This window comes from Parambassis ranga, chromosome 10 (genome assembly GCF_900634625.1).
Source record: "Parambassis ranga chromosome 10, fParRan2.1, whole genome shotgun sequence".
Taxonomy (NCBI): Eukaryota; Metazoa; Chordata; class Actinopteri; family Ambassidae; genus Parambassis; species Parambassis ranga.
The window spans coordinates 14,577,797-14,605,619 of NC_041031.1; the positions used below are offsets into that span (position 1 = coordinate 14,577,797).

At 41.4% G+C, this 27,823-nt stretch overlaps 2 protein-coding genes across 5 annotated transcripts in view; both read right to left on the bottom strand.

The window, feature by feature from the left end:
* Positions 1-8,506, bottom strand: part of mrpl11 (mitochondrial ribosomal protein L11) — a 36,007-nt gene extending 27,501 nt beyond the window's left edge. Inside the window, exon 1 of the mRNA XM_028416410.1 lies at positions 8,393-8,506. The gene's annotated coding sequence lies outside the window, so the exon portion shown is untranslated. The remainder of the gene's footprint in view (positions 1-8,392) is intronic.
* Positions 8,507-10,998: 2,492 nt separating this feature from the next.
* LOC114442705 (uncharacterized) lies at positions 10,999-27,823 on the bottom strand. Of its 4 annotated transcripts, XM_028416478.1 has the most exons (17): positions 27,813-27,823; positions 22,419-22,850; positions 21,924-22,032; positions 20,955-21,168; positions 20,594-20,736; positions 18,770-18,938; positions 18,561-18,625; positions 17,577-17,767; positions 17,378-17,488; positions 17,126-17,251; positions 14,208-14,306; positions 13,962-14,120; positions 12,310-12,901; positions 11,837-11,900; positions 11,574-11,764; positions 11,397-11,485; positions 11,041-11,316 (listed from the first exon to the last, which is right to left on the bottom strand). In XM_028416478.1, the coding sequence occupies exons 2-17, from the start codon at positions 22,605-22,607 to the stop codon at positions 11,224-11,226; spliced, it is 2,604 nt and encodes an 867-aa protein (XP_028272279.1). In that variant the 5' UTR covers positions 22,608-22,850; positions 27,813-27,823; the 3' UTR covers positions 11,041-11,223. The 4 variants fall into 4 exon arrangements, with proteins under 4 accessions (XP_028272278.1, XP_028272279.1, XP_028272280.1 ...); XM_028416477.1 differs by lacking the exon at positions 27,813-27,823 and having other exon boundaries at positions 10,999-11,316; positions 22,419-23,421; XM_028416479.1 differs by lacking the exon at positions 27,813-27,823 and having other exon boundaries at positions 18,561-18,622; positions 22,419-23,421.

Sequence of the window (27,823 nt, forward strand, 5' to 3'; positions counted from 1 at the left end):
AACAGTGTTTGTGTGATAACAAGGAGAACACAGAAAGACCAATTTGTTTGGCCGTGTGGAGTTCCAGCATGAAAACACTTTGTTAAAACATGCTTGATAAATGACATACCAGCAACCAGCATTTAAATTACCTCCTAATAAGAGGAAGGTGAGGTAAACCGTAATAGAGCAAAAACCACAACAAACGTCAGATTTTGTCGAGTTAAATTCATTTTCTTTGCTTACAGTAAATCCCTTAGGACGCTGATACACCAATTACAGCCCAGGGCTAAATCAGGCATGTGAAAATGTAAATAATTTACCCATTGGGTGTTTTTCCTCTTTTACATGTAAAATGTTCAATGATGTTACTGGCTGTTACTCTGGAAGCTGCATATCGCCTGCCCAGTGTGCGATAGCAGTTACACAAGTTCAGACACACACCTGACCTGTGTAAGACTGCGGCGAGTGGAACTGTCTCCTAGCTAAGATAGGATGGAGCAAAAACTGGGCAAAGCTTGACAACTGTTACAATACACATGCCTGACCCAACATTGAAACTGAGGAGACGTTATTCCAAAGTCAGAAGAGTTATGGTCTGTTTATTTTTTTATATTGTGTGTTCACTGGCCCCTGGCCTCTTTCCTCCTTAGAATTTGACATCAAGTGTGTAATTACTTGAATGGTTTTGGTTAATAAATCAATTATGACATCCGTATGCTAAATCCAGCTTTTCCAAGAGCATCTGGAACTGTTCAAGCTTCCCTGCTGTCTGTCAGGAAAGGAAACAGCATCTGACAGAGGTAAACATGTCAATAAAACTGAGCACACGGGAGGAACGCTGGAGAAAATATCCCACCTGCCATGACAATGGCAAACCTACATAGATGCTATTGTGGAAGGATAATCTGAGAGCATCCCCCGCGTGTAGAAGCTTATTACATTTTATCACTTATTCCATTACTATACCTCTGGAATTTTGTGAAGGTTGTCACAGAACAGTAACAGCAGCTTCTGCTATGTGTTTCAACATAATTAAAACTGACTGCATTTCAAGGATAAAGCCGCCTCTGATTAAAGAAATTAATCAGTTTGCAATTAAAAATGTGGGCTTAATTGTGCTGCCGAAGCCCACCACTGTTTGTTGTTTGGGCTATTAGGTTCAGTTTAGTCTTCATTACAGAGGCAAGCCAAGCTGTAGCCAACATCAGTGAGTCTTCTCTTATTTATCTACGTGTCAGGGTTAGAGATATTGATCCTCTATAAAATGACATGCCTGAAAAATGGACAAAAAGGTATTTAAACGGTTGGTTTGAAAGTCCCAGACCATGTTTTATTATAAATGATACTGATATTGTATCAGCCTGGAGGAAATAACATCTTCTTTCTCTCTTTATATCGTTCATATCCCTTTGCTGCAGTCTGATGAAATAAAAGCTGAACAGTAATGAATTTCTCAGTGGGATCAGGCTTTGTACCTGCAACGACACAGGATCAATAACCTTTGTTACATATTATCTGCCTTATCGTCTGTGTATCTGAGCTAATTTGACCCAAAAAAATCTTCCAATAACACGGATTCTGTGTTGCCATGTGAAAAAAGGAAGCACATTTTGTCCAGAGAACACTGTAACATTGATTTAAGTGCACAGTGCGTGTGTGTTAACCAGAAAAACAAGGCTTTTCAGGTTTTACCTTCATGTTGGTTTATTATTCTCAGCAGCTACTCCGCCTGCCCATTCTGAACCACCCCTGTAGGCCTCTGGGATCTCATGCTCAGAGGAATACAGCCTGTATTGCTGACTTGTGCTCACCAAAGTTCAGTAGCAACATTATTTTAAATTCAATGATGTTAGAGTTTAGAAAGAAGTCGCCATCGCATGTTAATAAAGAAGGATAATAGAAAACATTTGATAATATCGTGTAAATAATGCATAGCCTCTTAATCAATAGTGTTTCTTTATGTTCTTGCATGTCTTTCTATATGGCTGCTGGTAATGCACCTTAATGCTTATTACCAAAAACACACCCAAAATCTTATTAACTATATAGCTACAAGCAGAGTTTGAAAAGGGTTTTGAATTCATAAAAAAGCAGCCCAACAGTGATGGAACAGCTGTGTGAGGCATTGTGGTTTTATGAATACTGTGCAAGTCAAGCGCACTGTTGGAGGAACTTGTTACTAAGCACAGGGAAGTGAATGTTGCTGCGGTTCTGTTGTTGGGGTTGTGGAGATCAAGACAGGCCCACTTAATCGAAACTGAAGGCTACAGCGGGCACATGATATCACGTGGATGACCATGAAATTCTGTACAGACATTAACGGTGCACAAATAATGAAATCAAATGTCACAGAAGATTGTCTGAATTTCCCTGAGGTAGATCATTTTTGGTTTGAATAACAGATAGCTCTTCAAAGGACTGCTGTGACATTTGGTGCAGAATCTGCCCTCGGGATGAATCCTCAAGACGTCTGATCTCTAGAAGCTGCACGAGCAGGTCAAAACTTAATCCATGAAATATTACACACTACAAAGCTGGTGTTCCCCTGTCTTTTCCTTCATTAAGCTGACATTTGTATTTTTGAGGAAAATGTCTTTATAACTAATGAATGTATCTTTGTGACATACAGGCTATATGAATTTATTAACTTTGATAATCCCTTAATACTTCCTGTACTTTGGTTTTAGACTGAACAGGGCAATTAATTACATTCTCACCAGCCTCTGCTTCACAGTATTAAAAGCTAATTAGCTAATGTTAGCTTGAAAACACACCAGTAGTTGGTGAACCTGCCAAACAGCACATATATCATCATAATTTCCTACAAGCATTAAATCATTGACAGCTGAAGATTACATTCATGCCACAATCCAGATGTTTGATCTGCTGCAGCTCTCTTTGCTATTTATTCTGACTTTCTTACCGTTTCTCATGTGTTGGGATAATGTGGTATCTGCAGCCTAGCTGATAATTCCAAGCCCTAATTAGGACGATCTGACTTGACAGATTAGATTTACTCTAGCAAGCTTCTATCCTTGGTTAGGCCTTAAATGTGTGATCCATTACTTGATATTTCCTGTCCTGAGGGGCTAATTTTGTCATACTCAGACAGGAGCTGCAGTATTCTTATTCTGGTCTCATCACTCAGTCTTAACAGAAAATATTATTATTTTGTTTCCATGTATTTAAACAGATAAAAACTACCAGAGTCCTTTTCCAAACAGAAGCCACGATTAGTGACATTCCAAAGAAAAGGGAGCAACCCTGATCTTATCTTCTGAAATAACTTAAAGTAGCTCTGACAATCTGCTTTATTCTCTTAGTTTGGCGGTCCATCTAGTGGCAGCACCCACCTACATATTTTACACAACACAAAAGATTAAGTCACAATCACCAAGTGGTACAATTGAGTCTAAGCTGCTGTCTGAACTACACAACCCTGCAGCTAAGATGACAATCCCTGAAGACAAGCTGACGTCCCTGAATGCTAACAGAAAAAAAGGTGCAATTATAAAAGCAATCTTATGTTTTTGCACATCTATGCAGAAAAGTTTGAATATCATTAGGGGAACAATAAATGGTGGGTGTCCTTGAATACACAACACAAGCAAACCTCTGTTAACAACACAATGAGCAGCGCAGGATGTGATCTTCTGTGGCTGCAGGGAACTCCGGGATGTGGTTTCTGTTTAGGTGGCACCATGCAATGATTTAGGAGCTACAGATTAACTGTAATCAATGAGCCTAATGCAGTGACGATACAGAATAAATGTATTGGGCTGTGATCAATCACTGAGCCACACAGGACACTCTTGATAAGATTAAGAGATAACGTCAGATATAAAGTTATAGAGAGCCAGTCATATGCCAATGCTGCTCCACTACATTAGTATTCATCCCATCAAACTCCAGCCCTCAAGCTATCGATCGCTGAATGCCAAGTGCTAAAGGCCAGTCAAATAAAACGAAGAACTCAAGAAGAGTCTGAATGATCCCTCAAGACTGAAAACAGGGACACCGTATGACCTGGTTTAACCTGAATCTGACCCTGCAGGTCTCAACTCTCCAAGCTCTTCTAGGGAAGCAGTACATTTCAGAAATAAACTCATTACGTCTACAATTTCAGTAATGAATGAAATTTACACCAAACAGCCTGATGTAACACTAGAACTCATTAGGGTTAAACTAATAAGTTTAAACAAACAGGGGGAGCTGCTTCACATCCAATTTTCAGCGAGTAAAAAATATTTTTCTTTACCTATGTGTGAAGAGAAATACTCTGATGAAAGTATTACAACTTTAAATTCATATCTTAGACATGGCTTAGGTTCCTAAAGTGCAGACAGACATTTACTCTCAAAATATTTATCACAGCAACAGGGTGAAAGCGTGTTAGTGTTCAGCATGTGTCAGATGCAAAACCATTAAAAGTCTTATTTCAGTCTTCAGATGCACAGCACTCCCTGACCTCCATCTTCCCCGGAGGTCAGGGTCAAAAAAATATGTATTAATAAGCATCTGTGAGATTTCCCTGCTTGAAAAACTGTTAGCAGCATGTGCACTGAACATTTTACACTTGAAAACAAGGTCCATTAAATCTACCTCAGTGTTGTCAATATCTTGCGAAAAACACTAGCCATCTGTGGACAGAGGTGACCTAAAGGCATTAGAAGCAGGTTGTGAGGTTTGTGTGTACTAAATGCCAGTAGTTCACTTTATAGGAGCAGCACTTGTCCAAACTTCATTATAAACAGTGAGGTGCCCTTGAGCAAGGTCCTTAACCCCACAGCTGCTCAGTGAAGCTGCTCAGTGAAAGATTAGACTGTGGTTGGCAGACCTCGGGAATGAATGTGTGTTTAACTGTGACCAGGTTCAAGGCTCATAAAACTGTAACACTGTATGGCCAAATACATACAGTCTGTGTGCAGTAGACGTCGCTCTCTTTTGGTTGTAGTTTCCTTAGATTTAGTCAAAGAATATCCAGACAGTGTAAACATTAGCAACTAATTTAGAAATAATTATTATTAAGTTATATTCTTAACTAGGAATCTCTAAATTGAACCGTTTTGTGAGCCAAGTAAAATATCATCAATTTCAATTTTACAAGAAAAAGCAGCAAAACATCACCTCAACGCACAAAGCCAAGAAATCTGTTCCGACTACTGACTATTCTATGAGAAGATGTAGATGACTGTTTCAACAGTGAAGACTCAATAAATTAAATACCTCACCTAATTAACAAAATAATGAACTCAGGCTGTGAGGTCAAACAAGGAAATTTCAATAACTGCAGTCCTTCAAATGACCACTTGAAAGTGTGCCAATCCTCACAGACATCCAGGAAAAAAAATCACCACACATTATGTATAATTTAGGGGTGTGACCATTTTAAATGTTCACAAATCTTAAGCTCCACTCTGCTTTGCCCATATTTGGATTCACAAGGAGTTAGGTGGAAAGAGCTGCCAAGGTGGGGACATTAGTTAGTCTTTATTTACAGACTACAGGGCTTGCTGTGATTATATCTGCTCCCCTTGGTGTTACTGGGCCTGTGATGGACAAAACCCTGGATGGATACTAAACTGTCTGCACCATGCCATATAGAAATTACTTTTGGGTTTTATGTGGAAGAACTTCACTGGCTGGCACGGCGGCGTTAACAAGCACAACAACAAACTGATGAAAACATTAGTGTCCAGTGTCACCAATTGTGAGGCTAAACTGGAGCAAATGTCTGCAGTGTAATGAGGTGCCTAGCAATCCCACAAACACACAAAGACTAACGAGGCTTATGAGGACAGCAGCAGCCCTCTGCACCGTTTAATGCTGTTCTTTTGAAAGGTGAAAATTAAAACACCATCAGTGCAGCTCGGCTTCCAACCAGGACTTTGTACTACAATAGTGAGAACTCCCAGACAGTCACGCTCATCTCTGCTTGCCCAAGATCAAGTTCCAGGAAGACTGTTTTTTACTGTCTCCTTAGAATTACACTTTCCTCCCACACAATCATCTCTGAACTGCAACACAGACTGAGATACAAACTGCATGTACTTGGAATAAAACTAAACAAACAACAACAATAAACAGGGAACAGCAGAGACGGTTGTGGAGAAGTAAAAACAGCATTGACTTCACATTATTTACCGATATATTTTGCAGTTTTATATGTTGTGGCTACATAGCTGTCCGTTGTTTTTTTCTGGTGTGAGAGCACAGAGCAAATCAAAACCACTGTGTTGTGCCAAGAAACATGCAAGGTTACATTATAAGTTCAAGTGCAAATGTTCTAATGAGCCACAGAGTATGTTTTTATATTAATATGTAGCAGGATTCATGATTTGTTGGGGTTGCTGCTCATAATACAGTCAGATTTCATGTTGTGGATGACAGGCAGGCAATGCGATGATGAAAAGCAGAGAATAATTACACACACACACACACAATTGGGAGAAGCATGATGTCCATCTGTAGGTGACTTGTGAATACAGAAGGCTCTGACATTATAAAATTCACTTTTCAGAACTACAGCTCAGCAACTGCAAGCCAAGTGTGACAGCAGCCAAAATGTGACTGTAAACACTCTGAACTCTGAGGCCAATCAGATCTGTTCCCCTGGGTTGAGTTCATGGCTGCAGCTGGACATGTAGCATTCATATATAGCAGGTGGATGCTTAGTGATGCCAGAAATGGAAACCAGAATTAATAGGGGTCACATCTGAATCAGCCGTCCTTGCGTCTACAAGGACTCCACATGAAGCAGCTACAGTTAGAAAATGACTCAGCTATTTCACAACACTGTGACTTGGAAATCTTTTATCATGAAAAAAATGCTCTCTTAAATACTGTGGAGACACTAATCTGATGTACTGTACTGATGCCAGGGCTGACACTGCACAGGTGAGCAGGTTTACTTTTTGAGTAAAGCTCTTTAAGGATTAATTCTACCTTAATCTGAATAAGATACCTGTGCCGCAGTGTCTACTTAAATTTTTTCCCCAATAGGTGGATCAATAAGGCTACAACTTATCTGAGATAAAACAACAGGTGCTTCATCAGCGTCATAATGATCGGCTACAGTCATTAATCACAGACCCCAGAGTTTTATGTCAAAAAAGCAGAAAGCTGCAGAAAGTTAGACTCATAAAATGTATGATATATTAACTTTCTCTCATCTAAATACTAATTACATTATTAAAACTAAATTGAAAGATGTGAAATAACACTCTTTGGTGTTGAACTGCTCATATCTTTTGCACCCATGTGACAAACCAAGGTAGGAACATTCAAACTGCTAAGTTACAGCTTTGTCCAGACAAAAGGCAGGTTTAGGAAAACCAATTATCTTCTTGATTTGGTTATAACATAAGACTAAAAACTGTGTTTTAAGATGTATATCAGCCAGGTACGATGAATCACAGCATTGCAGTGCAGTAACTGCTGAAGCAAAGCTGGATGTCTTTTTTGTTGTGACTAGTCAAAGAAAAGTCGCTGTGAATTTATGGATTTATTTGGGAAAACATAAAGAGACTAAAAATCCTTTGATGCTTCTAAGGTTCAGGTTAGTTAAGAATAAAGCTAAATGTGTAGTCAGTGTTTCTCTGAAGTTCCTGATTGACGAAGTTCTGAAAATCTGTGTTGTAGCTTAAATGTTTTACACATAAAAAAGAAGATATATATATATATAGCAATATCATTCTGCCTCAAAAGCAAAAGTGCTTCCTTAGAACATTAAATATTTAGCACAAAATATGCAGGAGTGAAAGTACCAGTGGCTGCTGCTTAGTTATTATTTATTAAGAGTGTGTCGGTAATGCCATGTAAACACCAGTTTTACTCTCCACAGGGGACCATTGCTGCATGTGGGTCTGCCCTTGTTTTATGTCACTCTAGATTCACTTAAATAAAGATGAATGTCTCTAATGTCAATACTTCCTTGTTGATCTCACAATCAAGAATCCTTCATGCATTTCCAACTGAGCCTGACGTATTATGATTATTACTATTTATCTAATAATGCCCCCACTTAATGAAAGACAATAACTAGCAGCATAGTACTCAGTGACGCCGATGTTCTCCCAACTGGTACAACATGTTTTAGCAACAGTGGGGCTTTGACTAATTTAAAGCACGGTTTTAATTGTTTCCTTTTCCTTTATCTTTTCAGTTAATCAAACCATGTGGTGAAAACTACACTTTTATCTTAGAAAACCCGTCAGCCACTTCTTTAGAAGTGAATGATAAGCACAGCGACAACAGCAGCACTTCGTGCCCACAGTCACACTGAGCTGTAACATGATACAGACGCCGCTAACAGCAACACCTGACGCAAACAGCTTAAACATGATTAAACTTTTTAAACCGGACCGTATTAAACTCGAACAAAAGCACATAAGCCTCGGCGTTGTCCTACCTGTCAGTCGTCCTGTACTTTCACGCCGTTAGCAGCATCTCTCAGGGCGCAGCCATCTTGGATTATTGAACACGGTGGACTGTTTACTGCTGCTAACAGCAGCGCTGCCGCCTGTTGGACGGGAGGAGCAGCTGCAACAGCCTGAATGCTCTTGTGCAAGAAATCCACAGTGCATTGACCTTAACATTACTGCTGTCTCTCCAGCAAAATGTTTAATATAGTATTAGAATATTTCTACTTTCTAATATATCTACTCTACACTTGCCAAAACATAATCTCCTGAAGGATTTGTTTTTGTATCAGCTTGTCACATTTTTCTAACTAAAATAGCATTTTTACTCCTGTTGTATTCTTGTCAATCTTATCCAACACCTAACAGGGTTTGAGTTGTCTATACCTGTAGAGTACACTGGAGTTTAGCCCCACACATCACCACTGACCTAAAACTGCAGAGACATGACATGTTATTTATGTGTAATTCCATAACACACCAGGCAGCTGTAGTAGACTATATTCATTAGTAAAAAAGATTATCAGTCATATTTTTTGTGTCACAAAGGCTCAGATTTGATGGTAGCAGTAGATTACGCATATATTTTTTGGTCCTTTATATTCTAATGCGTTCATATTCTTTCTTTGTTTTTTAGATTCACTGATTTGTGTTGGTTTCACATGTTAATGCGCAACATCATGTCACAGCTAGAGTCTATATACACACATTGATAAAGGCCACCCTACAGCCTCTGTGTGCTGGGCTATGCAGATCTACCACAGCTGGACAGACTTTATCTTCTGATGAATCCTGTAAGTGATATTAATTACCTGAGCTTGTTCTCTCATCAGTTATTTAAAAATTATTAAGAAAGTCAAAAATGGATGTTGACCTTAAACTAATGTGAATTAATGGAGATTAAGCAGGGGTTTTAAAAGCACAGACAAAATACTCACCTGCAATTTTTTAATCATGAACTTGTCATTTTAAATCACTGTTAAAACATCATCACCTCCTGTTATTAGGCTCCATTCTAGGCTCCATTCTAGTGCACTGGCCCACTAATAAGAAGAAACGCAAGCTATAACAATAGTGGAACAATGTCTTGTCATTTTGAATCATTGTTAAAACATCATCACCTCCGGGTGATAATAGGATTAAAGCGGATCTGCTGGTTTCCTTCTGGAAATGCAAGTGCTGGATTCAGTGAAGTGTTGAAACCTGGCTCCAAGAACTTCAGCGAATATAAAATACATTCATAATGTTACTCTGCTGCATAATCTTCCTCTTGTAGCCTAGATCAGAATAATCCTGTAATTTAATTCGGTTATACCCTCACAATGAAGCAGCATGAATACTGCAGAACGCATTTCCATTAATGGTTACATAAAAACACAAGCAGAAGAGTTTTCGTTGCACACATGGTTCAAATCTGAGGAATGTGTGTAGTCCTCTGCAAATGTGACCTAACAGAGGGGGAAAAACAAAGGGTGACTGACTGCATGTTAACAGGTTATTTTAATCTATTATTGCAGCAATTCACTTTTGTTGTGTAACCAGGCTGAATAGGGGGTAGTTAGCTAAAGTAAAAAAATTAGCCCAGTTAGCAGCAATCCCACTTCAATTCAAAACCATTTTTCTTCGTGAAGCTTTGCTGGACATACAAGTAACATATACTTAATTTACTTTAATTTATTGTGGAGAAAATTCAAAGCATGTTTGTGTATGTTGAAATCACAATGAAAAAGTCAAATGTACAATATTTAACTGTATTATTGAAATTGTACATTTACAGTAAATTACTGGCCAATGAGTTGCATTACTTTTACAGTAACAATGTAAAAATACCGTATTTTCACAACTATAAGGCGCACCTAAAAGTCTAAAATTTTCTTAAAAGTCGGCCGTGCGCCTATCAATCTGGTGCACCTTTTGTATGGGTTGAGTACCAGACACAGGGACGTGATACATAAACTACGTACGCTGGCAGCATCTCAGATTTTTAAGAGGAAGACGCTGCCTAAAGAAAAGTTTCCAGCAGGAGTCGTCATTAATCAAAGGGGCTGGATGGACGAGGAGAAAATGGGAGAGTTGCTCAGGGAGGTTTATGTGAAGAGACTGGGTGGTTTTTTCCCACGCATCACCGTCCCTGCTGATATGCGACTCCATGCGAGCTCATCTCACCACCAGTGTAGAAAAAACAGGTGAATCAGACGAATTTGGAGCTTGCTGTAATCCCGGGAGGGTTAACAAAACACCTCCAACCGCTGGACATCGGAGTAAACAGGGCGCCCCGGTAAATTACTGTGAAAGTAATGCAATTATTAGCCAGTAAATTACTGTAAATTTATGGTGGAAAAATTTAACAGCGAACATAATTTCAGAATGCATGAAGCCATAAAAAATCCCTTTAAAATTCCTTTATTAAAATATTTTATTTGAAGAAAATACAAGTTTTTCACATTAGCATTATTTCAAGTTTTCATTCAAAAAACTAGGTCAAATCAACCAGTACAGAAATACTGTACAAAAGTGCTTAAAGTGACAAAGTATTTAAAAAAAAGAAAAGTTTTTTGTTTGTTTGTTGGTTTACATTTAAATGAGAAGCATGAAATCCAAACTGTATATATGAACTGATTGACAATAAAAGAACAACAGTCAAAGCTGGGTCCCACAAACAATACAAAAACCGCTAGAAATATTTACAGTAAATTTGATGTTTGAGGTAAAAACTAAACCTGACTCTGATGAGGAAGTGGTCACAAATATTTTAAGGCATTTTGCTTAATAAATAATTGGAAATATTAAAAACAGTGGCATTAAAAACAGGATTCACAGATCAGCTGGTGAAGTTGGACACCTTCCGCAGAGCCCTCACGTCTAGTGACTGCTCATCGGGGAAAAATTCTTTCCAGAGGAATGACAGGAGCATCTGTTGTGAAAGATGGCACAACAAAATGAGAACAAGGTTTATATACCAAGGAGGAGACAGAATGGAAATGAGATACTCACATAGACAAGTGTTTTGTTTTCATCACTGTCCTGGAAAAGATTAAAAACAGACTCCACGTCCGTCTTCTTCAGCACAAGATACTTGGTATCTATAGAGAAGACAGAGAAAGTCCATTTTAGATGGATTATCAAGTACAAAAAACACACCCGGAAATGTCCTGCTGAAGCGCCGCTTACATCTGGCATTAATTAGTTTATGTGCTCGTTCTTTGGTCTCGTCCTTCTCTTCATCAGTGCGAGGAGGAGGAAGAGGAGGAGGTGGTGCTGCAGCCTGAGACTCTGGCCACTGCTGGCTGCGCAGGGTGTCGATGTGCGCAGCGATCTGCACTTCTGTCGGGTTCAACTGGTTGAGGAAAGAGTTCACTTTCCTGTAGAGGAACGTATGTCAGAATCATGAATCCTTCTTTAAAGCCAGGATGCAACTGTGGAGCAGCACTTACTTTTTCAAGATGGGCATCACAGGTTTTAAAATGGCATCAAATATATTTATGAGGATGGAGTTTCCTGTAAAGACAATGAAAGTATTAGCTTAGGTGTTTTTTGCATCTTAGAAATGGCTAGGTTTAGGAGGTAGGTGGGATCAGATACTGTCAAGATGACACAGGCCAAAGTCCTATGCATGACCTCATGTACATGTTCATTGAACTTTATATGGAGTCTAGCTTTACATGTCACAAGGTTAGAGCTGTACTTTATGTTGCCACTAGAGGGCAGATCACACTCCCCCAGAAACCTGCACAGGTAACCAGCAGCAGGCTGAAAGCTGAGATTCTAATGTGCATTTAAAAAAACAAACGAAAGCTGAAAGAGGCTTTATATTTGTGGAGAAGTTTCTGCAGGTTGATTTTCTTCTCGTTCAGAAATTAACTGTTTGAACTTTGCAGGATTTGTAAAAAGGCTTGACTCAACTAACCAGATATTTCTTTCAGCAGATCAAATATGGCTTTAGTCGCCTCCAGCTGCTCCCAGTTGACTGGGCTCTTCGGACACTGGGGGTCCTCCCCTCTCTGCAGAGTCTCCTTTCCTTTAGCCTTGCTCGCTCCACTCGACATCTTGAAGCATATTTTCTCCTTCTTATTTGACTTTGTGCTGAAATTCGGCCTCGATGGGCCTTCAGCGCTCTCCCGCTGTGAGTGTCCCTCTGAATCAGACGGGTCTTCATCAGAGCTGATTTTGTTTGAGGCCAGAGACTCTTGTGACCTGGACCGGGTCAGTCCTTTGAAGATCATTTTAAAGTGGGAGGTTAAATGGCCATCAGAGTCCTCGGTTTTCTCTTGTGAACAGTTTCCATTTGAGGCATCTGAGCTGACAGCCGACTGCAGATTTGCTTCAGCCTCAGCTTCCTCAGGCGGTTCTGAGGGAGACTCACACTGGGAGATAACAATAGATGGGAGAGAAGCACTGAGACAATCGTTGCCTTTCTCGGCAGTGGAGGCACCATGGATTTCTGTATGTGGAGATGACATTAGGATTTCTTTTGGGGCTTCTGTCTGAGGGGTGGAGGTCTGCGAAGAAAAACAAAGCAATCAGGAAGTGACAGCTGACCCTGAGGCAGTGGCCTTTACGGTACACACTGGCAGACAGCAGAAACTAAACAACCATATATCAGTTCAGTAACACATTTTTCAAAGGGACAGTCGTCCAGGTCTGGTGCTTCACCATGTGCAGCAAATCTCAGTTTATATTAGCTGCAGCTGCCTTTACAATAACTGATAATAAAAAAAATAAAGGCTGTGTGTTTGTCTGGACAGACTGAAACAACAACAGAAAAAAGGCCAGATCCTGCCAATTGTCCCTCTGTAATTGATTTGACTTTCTGATGTGATACAGAAACTCAAACCAACCTCACTGTGGAGGGAGATGCTACAAAAATAATTTAAAACAATACAAAGGAGATGCAACCTAAGCTGTTTGACCTCTCTTTGATTTCTAGTCAGTTGTTCCAGATATGATGCCGACCTGCCACCTTGAGTACAGACTACAACAGCAGTTTAAACACACTGGTTTTACTTGTCTGGCACGTTTGTTTATAACTGAAACACTCCTGTAGTTCAACAATAACACTGATCCAAGTACAAGTTCTGCAAACTAAACAAAACATTCAGTCAACACACCTAAGCCTTTTTAAGGAGGAGCAGAAATCCCAGACGTTTCTGAGAATGCAGAGGCTACTGGAGCGCAAGGAGGAGGAGTTATGATAGAGAACAGGAAACTTGTGAAAGCCAGCAGTATATCTGACTGTAGATGTACAGATTTGAGCAAGAACAGAGCGTGCAGGGACTGTTTGAGTAGATATCCAAATACTCTACACTACTTTATTTGAATCCAACTGATTATTGTTGTCATAAATTCTGGCTGTGACTTGGCAAAGACTCACAATACCACAAGGTATCAGAGACTAAGAATATAAGCATACGATGACGTCAGTGATACTGGCTCAGGAACAGACTAAAAATAGGATGACATTTTATCTGAGGAGTGAAGGCTCTAATAATCTCTTTGTGTGATAAGGTAGAACTCTTCTTTAAGATGTCAGCATGAGCAAAAGCTGCAGTGTGACTGTACCTCTTCCTCCTCTTGGCCAGGAGTCAGGAAGTAAGCCAAGCCACTGAGCAGGCCCCACACGCCTCCATAATGTTCCTCTTCATTCAAGAGCTTGTCAAGCGGGCAGAGGAACTGAAAAACCGGCTCAGTGTGGCAGACCAGACTATCAGACACTAATTCCTGGAACAGAAACAAACAAAATGTTCAGTCATGAAGTCATTCAAGCATTTATCTGGGAGAACATGAAAGCATGCTGGTTTCTTTCACCTGCAGGAAATGCTCCACTGATACCCGAGCTTCTTCTTTCACTTCGTTATTGATCTCAGAGTTCTCCAGCATCAGGATCGTAGGCAAGCTGGTGGAGTCCTGAAAAAAAGTGAAAGATTTAAGATTCAGCAGAGCTTGGCCACCCTTACTTTAATCTATTAAGATTAACTTTATTAATCCCCATAGGGAAATTAAAGTGTAGTGGCAGCATGTCAACATAGAACAATAAATAGCAAGCAAAAACTCTTATATACACATGGTAGCAGAACATATACATACACACACACACACAGAAGCAGATCAAAGAGAATACAGAAGATAAGATAGAAAGATAAATACACAGTTAATGTAACTGAGAAGTTTGCAGTGCACCTCTGACGATGCTTTAGACTTCATCTGCTTTAGTCTCAGTCTGTCCACAGTGTTGTGGAGAGGGTGGGAGGGATTGTCCATGATTGTCAGCACTCTTTCCCTCGCCACCTCCTCCAGGTTGGCAAGCTTAAAGCCAACAACAGACCCCGCCTTTTTAATAAGATTGTCCAGTCTGTTGGCGTCCTTTGCTTTAATGCCTAGTACCCCCTAGCACACCACAGCAAAGAAGATGGTGCCCGCCATGACAGACTGGTATAACATGTGGAGCATCCTGCTGCAGACATTGAAGGACCTGGGTCTCCTCAGGAAGTAAAGTCTGCTCATGCCCTTCTTATAAACAGCCTCAGTGTTTGTTGTCCAGTTTATTGTTCAGTTGGACACCCAGGAACTGGTGAGATGAGACCACAACATCTTTCCCACCAATACAGACTGGGGAAGGTGGGGGCTTACCCCTGCTGTAGTCCACCACCATCTCCTTTGTCTTGGCCATGTTCAGCTGCAGGTGATTCTCCCCACACCACCTGACAAAACACCACACCCCTGTACTCATACTCCCATCCATTCTCCACACACCCAACTATGGCTGTGTCATCCGAGTACTTCGGTGACACAACTCAGAGTAGTACGGAAAATCAACCGTGTAGGTGGTGAATAAAAAGGGAGAGAGCACAGTTCCTCCCCCAGTGTTGCTGGTCAGGGTGTCAGACACACAGCTCTGTGAAGAACATGACCCGCACTGTGGTGTTCAGTCTGTCCAGGGAGGAGTAAGCCCTCTGCAGCAGATATGTCACTGCATCATCAACCCCAACCTTGGGCTGATATGCAAACTGCAGTGAGTCTTGGAAAGGGTTCACTATGGGTCTGAGGTGAGACAGCACCAGCCACTCCATGACCTTCATAACATGGGAGGTCAGTGCTATTGGCCTGTAGTCATTATGTGCCACAGGATGGTTCTTCTTTGGCACTGGGACCAGGCAGGATGTCTTCCATAGCACTGGAATCCTCTGAAGATGAAGGCTCTGGTTGAACAGGTGCTGCAGTACTCCACACAGCTGGCTGGAACAGTTCTTCAGCACCCATGGACTGATGCTGTTGGGACCAGCGGCCTTTCCCTGGTTGAGTCTTTCCAGCTCTCTCCTCACCTGGCTGGATGTGATCAGTAGTCCTGTCTGGGGGGTGGGGGGGTATGGTGGAGTCTGTGTTTGGTGTCAGCGGGGGGAGGGGGAGGAAGGTAGCAGAGGTGTAGAGACCCTGGGAGGTGTGAAGGAGTCCTTTGGGCTTTTGTAGGAGAAGTGGGGGGACAGCTGGAGGAGGGGAAGCTGGAATCAAACCTGTTAAAAAACTGGTTCAACTCATTTGCTTGATCCACATTCTCTCCAGCTACTCTCACTCCACACGTCTCTGGTCTGGTTTCTCTCCAGTCTCTCCTCCAGCTTCCTCCTGTAGGCGTCCTTCAGGCTGTGTTTCAGCTCCTTCTGAACTCTCCTGAGCTTGTTGATCTTGTTGTGGTTTGTTGCTTAAAGCTGTTACTGACTTGTGAAACAAATGTGTGGTTTGTTGTTTCTTTTGTGACTCAAACAGACATCCATAGATGTCATCTTACAAAAAAAGGCTCTCTTTTCTAAACTGTAATCGTCCCTCTGAGTGCAATACTCCTCTTTCATTTGGAGCATTGTGCTGTTCTACGCATCCTGACTACAGCTGCAACCTGCTGATTGCTGGTTGCTGTAAAACAAGCCCTATTGTTTCACCACCTTCATGTCAGAGTTAAAACTTCAGTACCACGCAAAATAAAGAAACCATGTTCATGGTGCAGACTGTCTTGTTCTTTCTGTAAACCCTCACCATTAAAAAAAGAACACATTTTTTTCCAAAGGGCTCTCATGTTGACATTTCTGCTTTTATAAGCAAATACATACGCTGAAAATGTAAATGGTGTCTCCAAATAATAAGTCACCCTCCTGGTTCTTACAAACTGCAACCGCACTGTTCTCAAAGAGCCTCTTAGACAATAACTCAACTAATCACCGAGCCGATTCTCTGTGAGCTGAACTAGGAGGTGTGAACTTTTCTATAATTAATCTATGTCCTCATCTCCTGATCAGGAGAACCAGTGGCCCTCTGATCACTAATAACTCTATTTAGTGAGAAGCAGGCAATGCAAAGCCAACAAAGAGCCAGTCTGACCAAGCACGAAACTCATTTTCCACTTTCAGAAAATCAATGCTAAAAAGCGTTGCGTTGTCCGCAGCAGAACTTCTTTTGTATGCGCTCAGTTCTTAATTAATGCCTTTATTTATTTAATACTGCAAGAGGGACCAAAACCTGGTTTTCACTTAAATTAGCTGTAAATTCAGACTTTTTAGATTTTAATGTTCAGCTTTTTGTTCAAACTAATTTAGACAAGTTCTGATTTTTCACTTCATTGCAACTTTGTATGGATGTAGTTTGTGGTGCTGCTGAGCTGTGCAGGACTGAGCCCCCCCCCCCTTTTTTTTGTTGGGACAGACTTGACACACAAAAAAAGCTTTGTGTGTGTATTTTACCTGCCATCTGTTGCGGAAGTTAATAACATCCATGTAGGTCTTCTTGATGTCCCACTGCAGGTTCTCAGGGCTGTCCTTTTCCTCCAGGTGAACAGTGAAGATCAGCTCCTCATCCTCCCAGCCAGCCTACAACACAGTCACAAAAATGGAGCTTAAACATTAGCATACCATCCAACTGCAAGCTTTTACAGTCAGCCGACAGATCACAAGCTTCCAGGACATTCCACACCGTCACTGATATTTATAACTCACATGAGTGATGCTGACAGCCCAGCAGCCAACACGCCACATCTCGTATGACAGCTTAAATTCCATCATGTCCTCTTGAACGGTTGTCAGATAGCTCTCCAGATCGCTGTCCTCCTAATGTTTTTTGACCAGAGATATCAGCAATGAGTCTGTCATATTTAACAAATTATTGTAACACATTGCTCGTCATCTGAGGCAGCACCCTCTCAGAGTCCTCCTGGCTGTAAACGGAGCCCTCCCTGCTGCTGACATTGTCCTCGCTGCACACATCACCCTGGATCGCCATGATCTTCGTCACCAGCATCTGCTCCTTTTTTTTCATCTTCTTATTCTTGGCTTTCTTGGACTTCACCTTGTCCACGAATTTGGACCATCCTTCTTTTAATCTATTGCCTGAAATAGAAAAATATTACATCATCAGTCAATTTCCTAACGTATTTTACCATCTTGAGTTCACCTTGGTACTAAACAGAACAAGCCTTTCCTCTACATCATGAGTGTTATGCATGATGTGAATAACAATGAAGTCTGATATCAAACACTGACTAAAAGTCTGCACAAGCTTGGTGGGATGAGAGGAAGTGTAACAGTGTAACTGTGAATGGTGTAGAAATAAGTGAGAAATACATCACATACTCTTGTTGAAGCTTGTCAGCAATGAAAGCATAATTATTAATCAGACTTCATCTTATATTCCAATGTTGAGTCCCATTGGAACCTTTACAATGTTTACAATGTGTCCATTATACAAATAATAGTTCATTATCACATTTTAATCAGTTCTTATCCAGTCATCACTGCTGTGGACTGTTTACAATGCAAAGATCAGAACGGCTTCTTGAAGACAGTGCAGAAATTATTTGGCATTCAGCTCGCTGTTTGAATAATTAGCTGTCTGGACAAACAAAAAAACAAAAACATCATAGTAATTATGCACCGAACAGCAGGCTGGTAAAGGAAAATATAATGTCACACAGCTCACCACAACACATTGATATTCATCAAACTGTCATAGAAAAGTCATCATCTTTTCTCCAAACACCCACTACCTCCATCTGCCTTTACCAACTCACTCTGGTCTTCAACTCCATGGAGAAATAACTCAAACCAGACGTCACATGACCTGATCTATAAGTTCAAGTGTCACAGCAGCTTTGAGCTGCACTAAATCAATCACAACACACACCTTTCCCTTTTTCCTCTTTTCCCTTTTTCATGGTGGTGGTTGACATCTCGGCTCCCTGCAAGCTTCTTGGAGGAAAAAAGAAACACACAGAGACACAGAATCAGGTCAATTCCAATTTCAAACACAGACGGTGGCTGTTACAGTCACTGCTTGGAAGCTCACTACCACAAGGTCAAGTCAGTGGGGTGCAAAAGATGACAGCCACTCACACATCACTGCCTTCCTCCTCGCCTTTGTGTGAAGCCAGAGAGGTTTGGTCTGGGTCTGATCCACACAGCTCCTCCACAGAACTTTTAGGTGTCACGCTGTCCAGCTGGCTCACCACCAGCTGGTTCAGGTTGTCGGGGTCGGATAGCCATGTAACCAGCAGTCCCAAACCTGGAAAAAAAAACAGCAACACACTCATCTGACAAACTTTTTCATGAATGCGGACATATTGTAAAACATGCATGCTTGCTTATTTGATGAGATACCTCACCATCATATCTGCACAGTAAATACAAATCTAAAGCAGGCACCTGGTTCGCTCAGCTTAGTTTAGTACAAAGACCAGAAACAGAGCAGAAGCAGCAATGCTGGCTCCATCCATAGGTAACAAATCCATCTACAAACAGCTCTAAATCCCGCAGGAGCTGGGAGGCCCTTCCACACAGAGATCACACAATAATGCCACTAAGAAGATCATCTTTACGTGTCTATGTTGCCTTTGATCATAATAAACAAACAAAGCAGGCATGAGGGTGACCCCAGTGGGCACTTTCAATGTATGCTGCCATTCTGTAAGCATGGGTGTGACAGGAGGTGATGGTGTCTATTGTCCCAAGGTGCATCCAGTCTGCCGGTATACAAAGAATGGTGAGTTGGAATAAAAGTCCTATTCTGAACAGAGCAGGGGTTTAAAATCCTGACTGACTTGAAACAAGTTTGCATGTAAGAGGAAACTTCACAGATGTCCTTCTCTATCATGTTAAACATGTACACACTACAACACACTGCTACATTTGAATGGAATGGGCCCCCTCCCCTGTCATCTTACTGGGGAAGAGACTGCAGTGCAACAAAAGCAGAATGCTGAACAGGCCTGGAATGTGAAACCTCTCGAGGAGGAGACCAACAACCCAGACTGGGTCATGGGGTGGGGCCCTCTGTGGATGAGGATTCCTTTGAATAGTATCAGAAGTCCCAACAATGCATTGTTCTCTTTCTTGTGCTCCCTCAGGTGCTCCTGAGCGGTTTTAGCTACGGTAAGTGGCAGGGCTTATGGTTCAGCTGATGGAGAGAGACTGAGCCATAACGACACCAAGAAGACGCCCTTTTTATGTTGCCTTGATATCCAAGGACCAAAGGTTTAGCAGCAGATTTTTAACAAGCTAACCGCTGTTATTCACTGTAATTCACCTGTTGTGGTTTAGTGGTGTAAACGGCCTCATAAATCAAACATTTTTTTACACAAGGCAAAGCTCAGCTTTTTATTTTATATTTAAGGGTCAGACATGTGGGTGTTCACAGGAAATGAATTTACTGTCACCACATCAGCTCAGACATCCTGCCATGACTAACAGCTGTAATTGCTAAAAATCACAATATTAGGATAAATGAGAATCATTATTTTAACCCTACACAATTTTACAGACAAATGGTGCAAACATTTAGTTACAGCTCTGAACACTGCTGTCAGAAATTAGCTCTCTCTAAGCACAAAATTGCAGAGCAGCCTAGACATGCGTATAATTTTTTAACTACAGCTGTAAAGATCCCTTATTGTAACTGAGCAACACGCATAATTACCAAAACCTCCCCACAGCAATACTCCAATGAGATAAAACATTTTATCTGTTACTAAAAAAACCCAAAGGGGAATTGGCAGATTGCAGCAGAAGGATCCTGCCTTTTATGTTCCCAAAAATTCATGTCTAAGCTCCACAATGCCACATACAATAAGGGATTACATATGATTCACACTACTAAAATAAGTCATGGGAGGCTTATGTAAGAATGTGTTACTGCAGGGAGATAATTTAATGCTTCCTTACCCTTTAAGGCAATGATCTCATTTAAGGCACATCGGTTGACTTCGTGGCCCCAGAGAGATTCGGAGAAAAGGTTACGTAGCAGAACGTCAGAAAACTCCCTGAGAACTTCGATCTCCTCTGATCTGGAGCTGAACAAGAGCTCTCTGAAACAGAAAGTAAAGAAGTGCCACCATAACATCTGATAAGAGATTAGTCTTAAATCTGATGTGATGCGCTAATTGTAAGCAGATTAAAATAAACCGACACCCTGCAGGTATGATCCAGCAAAAGTATGGCCAATTATTCATGGGTGATGAAAAAGATGGAGGTATTTATAGAGACAGCATCTTATATAAAAAAGAGAAAAAGAGTAAAGCTTTACCTGTCAGACTGTTTTGCTTTATGCAAATGCTGTGTCAGAATCCGGATGGAGCCCACGACTGCCTGGCACACGTCAAAGTTTTGAGCTCTTTCAATGATGCGATCGGTCACAAAGTCGAACTCCCTGCTAAGCACATGGTACAGAGGTTGCTGCACACATGGCTCAGGGATGCTGTACCAAGGCAGGACCAGCTGAGCATAGGCACACTCAAACACTGAGGAGGAGGAGAGCCGGCACAAAGTCAGTCAGTCCGTCATGAAGGCAACAAGAAAGAAATCCTACTCGGCTCCCACGCTCACCTCCTGAACGTGGGCTGCAGCGACTTTAAGCCCGTTTTAAAAAAGAATTATTCATTTCATAACTCAGCACAAACATCCAGAACAGAATGTTCCTGAGCATGTCTGCAGTCCGTCTGAGAACACACTGAGCATGTTTTATTTACATTAACTTTATTTACACAATGTACCATCGGGAGACTGGCTGATACATAGTATTTTTTTGGAAATTTGAATTTTTTAAGCTATAAATTATGAACATCGGCCATTGTGTGTGTGTAAAAGGTTGGTAAGCTTTCACAACAGCATGCCTTTTGAGGTTGCTTCATTTCCCATTTACCAAGAAATCATGTGAGCTTTGTCATCAAATAGTCTTCATCTCCCCCTTTTGTGTGTCTGCAGAGCTAGACATTTGAAAATGTGCCGTACAACCGAAACGCACACAACTCACAACTGAGACTGCACGGTGTCCATTGTAGACGGGGTTTATTTTAAAATATTAAAAAACTGTGCAGAAATGTGTGTCAATGCAGAATGTGTACTGTAGTATAACAGAACATGGTTGTAGATTTCAGTTAGTCAAGTCAAAACAGAGCCAACATGTGCTGACTGAAGGTGAAATCAGGAGCAGAACCATGACTTTTACAAGGCCTCACTTTAGGAACAGAGCAGCTCTGTGACAAAAGGGCTTTACCTTGCTGCAGAGACTTCTTCACATGTGGATACTGAGAACCAGGTGATTCAGCCTGATCACCAGGGGCTCCATCTGTTAGGCCAACATACCGCTCTTCCTCAACAGCTTCCTGGGACACAAACAAAATGTTGCATCACTTCCAGGTTACCCTAGGAAAACCGGTTTTTCTGCCCCTCAGCTGAACAAAATGCACCTCAGGCTACATGTTCTAATCTTTAAATGTGGCTATTACTACGAAACCCACAGCTCAGGTTGGCTTTAAGTGCAAACAGATACTTTTAAAGTCATCTTTAGTCCAAACATTTGCAGGCTTCTTTCATTTCTTAACACAGGAACCGATACGTGGTGTTTGAACTGCTATCATATGATCTACAAACACATCCCACGCTCTTTGGTTTAACTATTAACTTGTAAAATCACATCTTATCTTACAACAGTGGGCAATAAACACGGTGGGACCATGCAAAGCTGCAGAGTGTGGGCTCAGAGGAATACCTGGACAGGACTCTCCTTCGTCTCTTCATCAGTCTGAGTGCTGCTTTCTCGCCCTCTATTTCCAAACACCAGTGGAGTACACAGGCAACACAAGGAACATATAAAATAGTGTAAGGCTGTGCGGCCGCAGTCTGAAAAATACCAGATCAATCCCAGAGTTATGGCGATGGAGAAGCGCCATAGATACATCTTCTGTCCTCACAGCAGGCTCTCTCCGCTTCCCACTTTGAGCCGATGTGTGCTGCTCGTGTTGTTCGCCCACATCTTCTTCAGCACACAGAGGAAGCCGAGGCTGTTTCCTCGAAGGTCCGAAGTCAAACGACGGAAAACAACGAACTTTATTAAAAGTGGTGAAAGCGGAGCTGTGATTGGCTGCAGCCAGGCAGCGCGTGTTGATTGTGACAGGATGCCATCTACAGGTCATAGCTTTACCTGACAGCCAGGAGCAGCGTTCAACACACACACACATAGTTTTGTCTATAATTTAACAGCTTACTTTGTTATTGTATATTTAAAGCAGGTATGCTCAGTGGCGGCTGGTGAAATTTTTTTGGTGGGGCTTTTCTCTTCGGTGATGCGCCATCACCTCATCAAGCACTGCGGTTCTCTTGCTCGATCTTGTGGGGAAAAAAGAAGCAAATCCTCCCATGTCGGAAAAAAGGGACTGATCTGAGGGATGCTAATCTTTCTGAGCACAGCTAGCTTTATGCAGTTTTCCATGTAAACTTTTGATCGTTCGTGCATTTTAATGCGTTCAGAGAGGTGCTCTAAATCAACCTGTCCAGACTCTGCCCAAGTCGAATCGCACCTGTCATGTATGCAGGGGAAACAAAAAAGTGCATTAGCTATTCCACAGCCTGTTAGCCACGATTTGCGCTGGAAACAATTTCTGCTAAATGTCCTGTTAAATGCCCTTCCTTTCTCTTTGGTTGGCTGGGTGATGGTTATTTTGGGCTTGTCGGGTCCCAGCTCCTTAGTGCTTTCACGCCGTTAGCAGCATCCCTCAGGGCGCAGCCATCTTGGATTATTGAACACGGTGGACTGTTTACTGCTGCTAACAGCAGCGCTGCCGCCTGCTGGACGGGAGGAGCAGCTGCAACAGCCTGACTGCTCTTGTGCAAGAAATTCTAACTTTCTTAACCTTAACTTTACTGCTGTCTCTCCAGCAACATTTTAATATAGTATTAGAATATTTTAACTTTGTACACTTTGCCAATACTTCTTCTGCTGAAGGGTTTGTTTTTGTATCAACTTGTCCGATGAGCAAATTTCCTCGTTTGACCTCACAGCCTCAGTTCATTATTTTGTTAATTAGGTGAGGTATTTAATTTATTGAGTCTTCACTGCTGAAACAGTCATCTACATCTTCTCATAGAATAGTCAGTAGTCAGAACAGATTTCTTGGCTTTGTGCGTTGAGGTGATGTTTTGCTGCTTTTTCTTGTAAAATTGAAATTGATGATATTGTACTTGGCTCACAAAACAGTTCAATTTAGAGATTCCTAGTTAAGAATATAACTTAATAATAATGATTTCTAAATTAGTTGCTAATGTTTACACTGTCTGGATATTCTTTGACTAAAATTAAGGAAACTACAACCAAAAGAGAGCGACGTCTACTGTACACAGACTGTATGTATTTGGCCATACAGTGTTACAGTTTTATGAGCCTTAAACCTGGTCACAGTTAAACACACATTCATTCCCGAGGTCTGCCAACCACAGTCTAATCTTCCACTGAGCAGCTTCGCTGAGCAGCTGTGGGGTTAAGGACCTTGCTCAAGGGCACCTCACTGTTTATAATGAAGTTTTGACAAGTGCTGCTCCTATAAAGTGAACTACTGGCATTTAGTACACACAAACCTCACAACCTGCTTCTAATGCCTTTAGGTCACCTCTGTCCACAGATAGCTAGTGTTCGTTTTTCGCAAGATATTGACAACACTGAGGTAGATTTAATGGACCTTGTTTTCAAGTGTAAAATGTTCAGCGCACATACTGCTAACAGTTTTTCAAGCAGGGAAATCTCACAGATGCTTATTAATACATATATTTTTGACCCTGACCTCCGGGGAAGATGGAGGTCAGGGAGTGCTGTGCATCTGAAGACTGAAATAAAACTTTTAATGGTTTTGCATGTGACACATGCAAAACCAAATGTTTGGTGTAAATTTCATTCATTACTGAAATTGTAGACGTAATGAGTTTATTTCTGAAATGTACTGCTTCCCTAGAAGAGCTTGGAGAGTTGAGACCTGCAGGGTCAGATTCAGGTTAAACCAGGTCATACGGTGTCCCTGTTTTCAGTCTTGAGGGATCATTCAGACTCTTCTTGAGTTCTTCGTTTTATTTGACTGGCCTTTAGCACTTGGCATTCAGCGATCGATAGCTTGAGGGCTGGAGTTTGATGGGATGAATACTAATGTAGTGGAGCAGCATTGGCATATGACTGGCTCTCTATAACTTTATATCTGACGTTATCTCTTAATCTTATCAAGAGTGTCCTGTGTGGCTCAGTGATTGATCACAGCCCAATACATTTGTTCTGTATCGTCACTGCATTAGGCTCATTGATTACAGTAATCTGTAGCTCCTAAATCATTGCATGGTGCCACCTAAACAGAAACCACATCCCGGAGTTCTCTGCGGCCACAGAAGATCACATCCTGCGCTGCTCATTGTGTTATTAACAGAGGTTTGCTTGTGTTGTGTATTCAAGGACACCCGCCATTTATTGTTCCCCTAATGATATTCAAACTTTTCTGCATAGATGAGCACAAACATGAGATGAGATAATTGCACCTTTTTTTCTGTTAGCATTCAGGGACGTCAGCTTGTCTTCAGGGATTGTCATCTTAGCTGCAGGGTTGTGTAGTTCAGACAGCAGCTTAGACTCAATTGTACCACTTGCTGATTGTGACTTAATCTTTTGTGTTGTGTAAAATATGTAGGTGGATGCTGCCACTAGATGGACCGCCAAACTAAGAGAACAAAGCAGATTGTCAGAGCTGCTTTAAGTTTTTTCAGAAGATAAGATCAGGATTGCTCCCTTTTCTTTGGAATGTCACTAATCGTGGCTTCTGTTTGGAAAAGGACTCTGGTAGTTTTTATCTGTTTAAAGACATGGAAACAAAATAATAATATTTTCTGTTAAGACTGAGTGATGAGACCAGAATAAGAATACTGCAGCTCCTATCTGAGTATGACAAAATTAGCCCCTCAGGACGGGAAATATCAAGTAATGGATCACACATTTAAGGCCTAACCAAGGATAGAAGCTTGCTAGGGTAAATCTAATCTGTCAAGTCAGATTGTCCTAATTAGGGCTTGGAATTATCAGCTAGGCTGCAGATACCACATTATCCCAACACATGAGAAACGGTAAGAAAGTCAGAATAAATAGCAAAGAGAGCTGCAGCAGATCAAACATCTGGATTGTGGCATGAATGTAATCTTCAGCTGACAATGATTTAATGCTTGTAGGAAATTATGATGATATATGTGCTGTTTGGCAGGTTCACCAGCTACTGGTGTGTTTTCAAGCTAACATTAGCTAATTAGCTTTTAATACTGTGAAGCAGAGGCTGGTGAGAATGTAATTAATTGTCCTGTTCAGTCTAAAACCAAAGTACAGGAAGTATTAAGGGATTATCAAAGTTAATAAATTCATATAGCCTGTATGTCACAAAGATACATTCATTAGTTATAAAGACATTTTCCTCAAAAATACAAATGGCAGCTTAATGAAGGAAAAGACAGGGGAACACCAGCTTTGTAGTTTGTAATATTTCATGGATTAAGTTTTGACCTGCTCATGCAGCTTCTAGAGATCAGACGTCTTGAGGATTCATCCCGAGGGCAGATTCTGCACCAAATGTCACAGCAGTCCTTTGAACAGCTATCTGTTATTCAAACCAAAAATGATCTACCTCAGGGAAATTCAGACAATCTTCTGTGACATTTGATTTCATTATTTGTGCACTATTAATGTCTGTACAGAATTTCATGGTCATCCACGTGATATCATGTGCCGGCTGTAGCTTTTAGTTTCGATTAAGTGGGCCTGTCTTGATCTCCACAACCCCAACAATAGTTCAATCATGAGAGACTCAGCGAGCTGAATGAGAAAGAATTTATTAATACAATAATTGTGAATGTGCATTGGAGTCCTAGACCCTGTTGTGGGGACCACGTTCGAAAGGGGGGAAAGCTTTAGTGGAAAGGCCACTGATCAGAAGACCCCCCCCCCCAGGGCTAGACCTGGTGGTGGTGTAGAAGCAGGAGAGCAGGAGAGAGGAGGCCTTGAACTGCATGGATCGGGAGGTGCTTGGGGTGGAGGAGGGTTGCCGGATTCGATCAGGAGGCAGCTGGAGAAGAGACAGAGGCTTTTAAATTTCATGCTACGCTATGATTGGGCAGGAGAAGGACAGATCGACAGCTGATTGGTGAGGGAGGTGCCATCTATTAAACACCTGACTATGTGGGAGGTCACTAGAGGGAGTACAGTGCAGTGAAAGCGAGAGTGTGAGGATGGTGAAGAGGGACAGGGAAGCGGATAGAGATAAGTGGTGGATGATGTGAATGTCTTTATGATTGAACTTACGCTGAGAGCTACATAACCGTCTGCAGCAACATTTACAGTCTTCCCTGTGCTTAGTAACAAGTTACTCCATGAACAGTGCGCCTGACTTGCACAGTATTCATAAAACCACAATGCCTCACACAGTGTTCCATCACTGTTGTCATGATGAGGATGGGCTGCTTTTTTATGAATTCAAAACCCTTTTCAAACTCTGCTTGTAGCTATATAGTTAATAAGATTTTGGGTGTGTTTTTGGTAATAAGCATTAAGGTGCATTACCAGCAGCCATATAGAAAGACATGCAAGAACATAAAGAAACACTATTGATTAAGAGGCTATGCATTATTCACACGATATTATCAAATGTCTTCTATTATCCTTCTTCATTAACATGCGATGGCGACTTCTTTCTAAACTCTAACATCATTGAATTTAAAATAATGTTGCTACTGAACTTTGGTGAGCACAAGTCAGCAATACAGGCTGTATTCCTCTGAGCATGAGATCCCAGAGGCCTACAGGGGTGGTTCAGAATGGGCAGGCGGAGTAGCTGCTGAGAATAATAAACCAACATGAAGGTAAAACCTGAAAAGCCTTGTTTTTCTGGTTAACACACACGCACTGTGCACTTAAATCAATGTTACAGTGTTCTCTGGACAAAATGTGCTTCCTTATTTCACATGGCAACACAGAATCACGCGGGGGATGCTCTCAGATTATCCTTCCACAATAGCAGTCTATGTAGGTTTGCCATTGTCATGGCAGGTGGGATATTTTCTCCAGCTTTTCTCTTGTGTGCTCAGTTTTATTGACATGTTTACCTC

Excerpts from the sequence above, each read along its gene's own strand:
- LOC114442705 (XM_028416477.1), bottom strand. The coding sequence starts at position 22,607 with ATGTATCTATGGCGCTTCTCCATCGCCATAACTCTGGGATTGATCTGG. Across the intron at positions 18,626-18,769 it reads GAGGAGGAAGGCAGTGATGT|AAGCTTGCAGGGAGCCGAGA; the intron begins GTGAGTGGCTGT and ends TTTTCCTCCAAG. Across the intron at positions 17,768-18,560 it reads AAAAGAGGAAAAAGGGAAAG|GCAATAGATTAAAAGAAGGA; the intron begins GTGTGTGTTGTG and ends TTTCTATTTCAG.